The sequence below is a fragment of the Acyrthosiphon pisum genome, chromosome A2 (genome assembly GCF_005508785.2).
Source record: "Acyrthosiphon pisum isolate AL4f chromosome A2, pea_aphid_22Mar2018_4r6ur, whole genome shotgun sequence".
Classification (NCBI taxonomy): domain Eukaryota; kingdom Metazoa; phylum Arthropoda; class Insecta; order Hemiptera; family Aphididae; genus Acyrthosiphon; species Acyrthosiphon pisum.
The window spans coordinates 71,867,843-71,870,583 of record NC_042495.1 but is presented as its reverse complement, the minus strand read 5'-3'; the positions used below and the strand labels follow the sequence as shown (position 1 = coordinate 71,870,583).

Here is a 2,741-nt window from a genome sequence, read left to right as displayed (position 1 = left end):
TAAAAATTAAAAAACACTGCTATTAGTTGGTACAATGCTACAATAACTTCATAGTCGAACCATAAGTTTATAATAATAATAATTGTATGAGCATATTAGGTATGTTGTACCTATAGTGTATTATAATTCTTTAAGTAACAATTTTAAAAATTAGTTTCATTCAGAAAAATGGTTAAACACTTTATCTGATTTGGTTGGTACATCGACCGCCAGAAAGTGATTGCTAAACTACAATTATTCAATCATTTGCAAATATTTACAAAATATTGTAGATTTGTTGAAAAAGAGAACAGAATGATGACATTTATATAAAGTTTATATTAAAAGTAATGACTATAATAATGCGATGATTCTGAAATGAATAAAGATGATTTTGGTTTAATAAGAGTATGAATTGCGACAATAAAATAAATGATTAGTCGCGTTTCTGCAGTCATACTGTTCGGTTGTGCTTTCCGCTTACTCTTATCGCAGTTACCGTTATTGTTTTGTATACATCGTTAGTGCGGCTTATTACTAATTATGTCGTCGTCTTCGGGCGGCGACTCTCGTGCGGGTAAATCACCCGCCCCGAACAAAATAAAACCTACGCTGTCTACCAATCGTTCCCCGGATTCCAAATACACTCCCGTCGTATCTAAAAAAAATTCACGTAAGTCGAATTCTATTTTACTTACACCCACGTCTCCCGGACTTCAACATATTATGGAAAACACTCCGGTTCTAAATACGTCGCCTTCGACCTTCAATTATATGGACTCTGCACCCATTGACAACAATCTGCCGATAGACCCGGTCACTAATGACGGTTTACCTATTGATAATGCTAATGACCCTACATCGATTTTAATACCTGAAATAAACTCTACACCTGCAACCGCTTCTATACACTCCACTGTTATTTCCAATGATATAACTATGTTGTCTCAATGCTCACAACAGACCTTCCCTTCCGATTATATTGGCCCCGTCATGATACTAGTTGAATGCATTGATTTAAATAAAAACTTGGGGAATTGGCACCCAATAAAGGCAGCAAAATTTTTTTTCTACTAATTTCACCGGTATAACCAATATCAAGCCCGCTGGCTCAAAAAAAATCAAAATAAGCTTTGATTCGATTTTGAACGGAAATCTTTGTTTGATCTCTGAGACTTTAAACGAACATGGTTTTACTGCGAATATCCCATCGAACCTTATCTACTCTTTTGGTATAATAAAACTAGATCCAGACGTCTCCGAGGACGATTTTCGGGATGGAGTTCAATCAAGTTCTCCAATTGTAAGCTTCAAACGTATTTCTATTAAAAAAGATGGTAATAGCGTAGCTACACGCATCGTCGAACTTAAATTTTTGTCTCCTAAACTACCTCAACACATTTCGATCTACAATATGATCTTTGATGTAAACCCCAGCATCCGTTCTCCGGTACAATGTAACCGTTGTCTACGTTATGGACACACGCAAAAATTCTGTCGCAGTGATCCAAGATGCGGTCACTGTGGTGGCTCCAAACATACTATCACAGAATGCCCGACCGTCCACGCCACGGACCCCTTATGCCTCTTCTGCAAACTTCCTCATGTTGCCACTGATCGTAGCTGCCAGGAATGGTCTGTTCAAAAGGACATCAAGAGAATCATGGCTATAGAGAATCTCTCTTACAAAGACGCCTTAGATTTTAAGAAAAATAAATATTGTACGTCTGCTTTTAAATACTCTGATATTGTAAATAGCCAGCTTCCAAATTCTAATAATTTAAATACTGATATCCCTCTTAATGAGGAGAACTTTCCAATTTTAAATGAAAGTCATCATTTTTTTAATTCCAAAAAAAATAAAAGAAAACCTCTTAATATATCAAATAATAATAGAGTTGTCTTACCCGTTGTTACTTCTTATTCTCCCCCTAATGGCAGTTATCTAAATAATATCTCTAACCAACACAACCCGATAGTGAATAACCTAAACGATCTTTCTTGGGTACATACATTATCCATAAAATTATCCGAAACTTTAATCAACTCCCCCTCCTTATCCTCTCCCTTCTCCCCCTCTTCCCTTCAATCACTAATTGAGTCTTCTCTAACTTCCTTACTAGCTATACCTAATGTTAAACACTTATCCTAAACGCCAGTACCTAGGATATTTAGTATTCTAGTATTCTTTGTATTCTAAGCGTACATCCTTGATTAATTATATTAAGTTTTTAAACATTCCTCCCACTCTCCCTTCTATACTCAACACCCAAGCCGAAACAGTTATAAAAAAAAATAATACATTTTTATTGGAAGCTGGCTTGTAATTTGAGGTGATATCTACACACATTATTATTTAATTAGATATTATAATCTGTTACTTCTTTCTTTTTAATTACTTTATATTGTCTTACTATATTTTTGTCATAGCTATTACTTGTTTTATTTAATAATTGTTGAGCTATTATAGTTACATACTAAAAGCTAATAAAAAAAAAAAAAAAAAAAAAAAAAAAAAACCATAAAGATGTATAAAATGCTTCTTCATCTTTTTTTTTTCTTTTTGGACAACATTGTTCATCTGCAGTTCTTTTCCTTGATAATATACAAGTTTTAATATAGATGTTAGGATTGAATTTATCAATCTTGGTGGTACAGTACAATTAATGAAAGCTAACGATGAAATATGATCACTAGTCAACGCACTTTCTTTTTGAAGAAACAATTTCGTTCATTGAACTAAAGGACCGTTCACATTCGGA

The 2,741-nt window shown here is 34.0% G+C and overlaps 1 protein-coding gene across 1 annotated transcript; it reads left to right on the top strand.

Annotated features, from left to right (window-relative positions):
- The first annotated feature begins 1,080 nt into the window (after nt 1-1,080).
- LOC107882983 lies at nt 1,081-2,478 on the top strand. Its single transcript, XM_016802245.2, has one exon. The coding sequence runs from the start codon at nt 1,394-1,396 to the stop codon at nt 2,129-2,131; it is 738 nt and encodes a 245-aa protein (XP_016657734.1). The 5' UTR covers nt 1,081-1,393; the 3' UTR covers nt 2,132-2,478.
- The last annotated feature ends 263 nt before the right edge of the window (nt 2,479-2,741 follow it).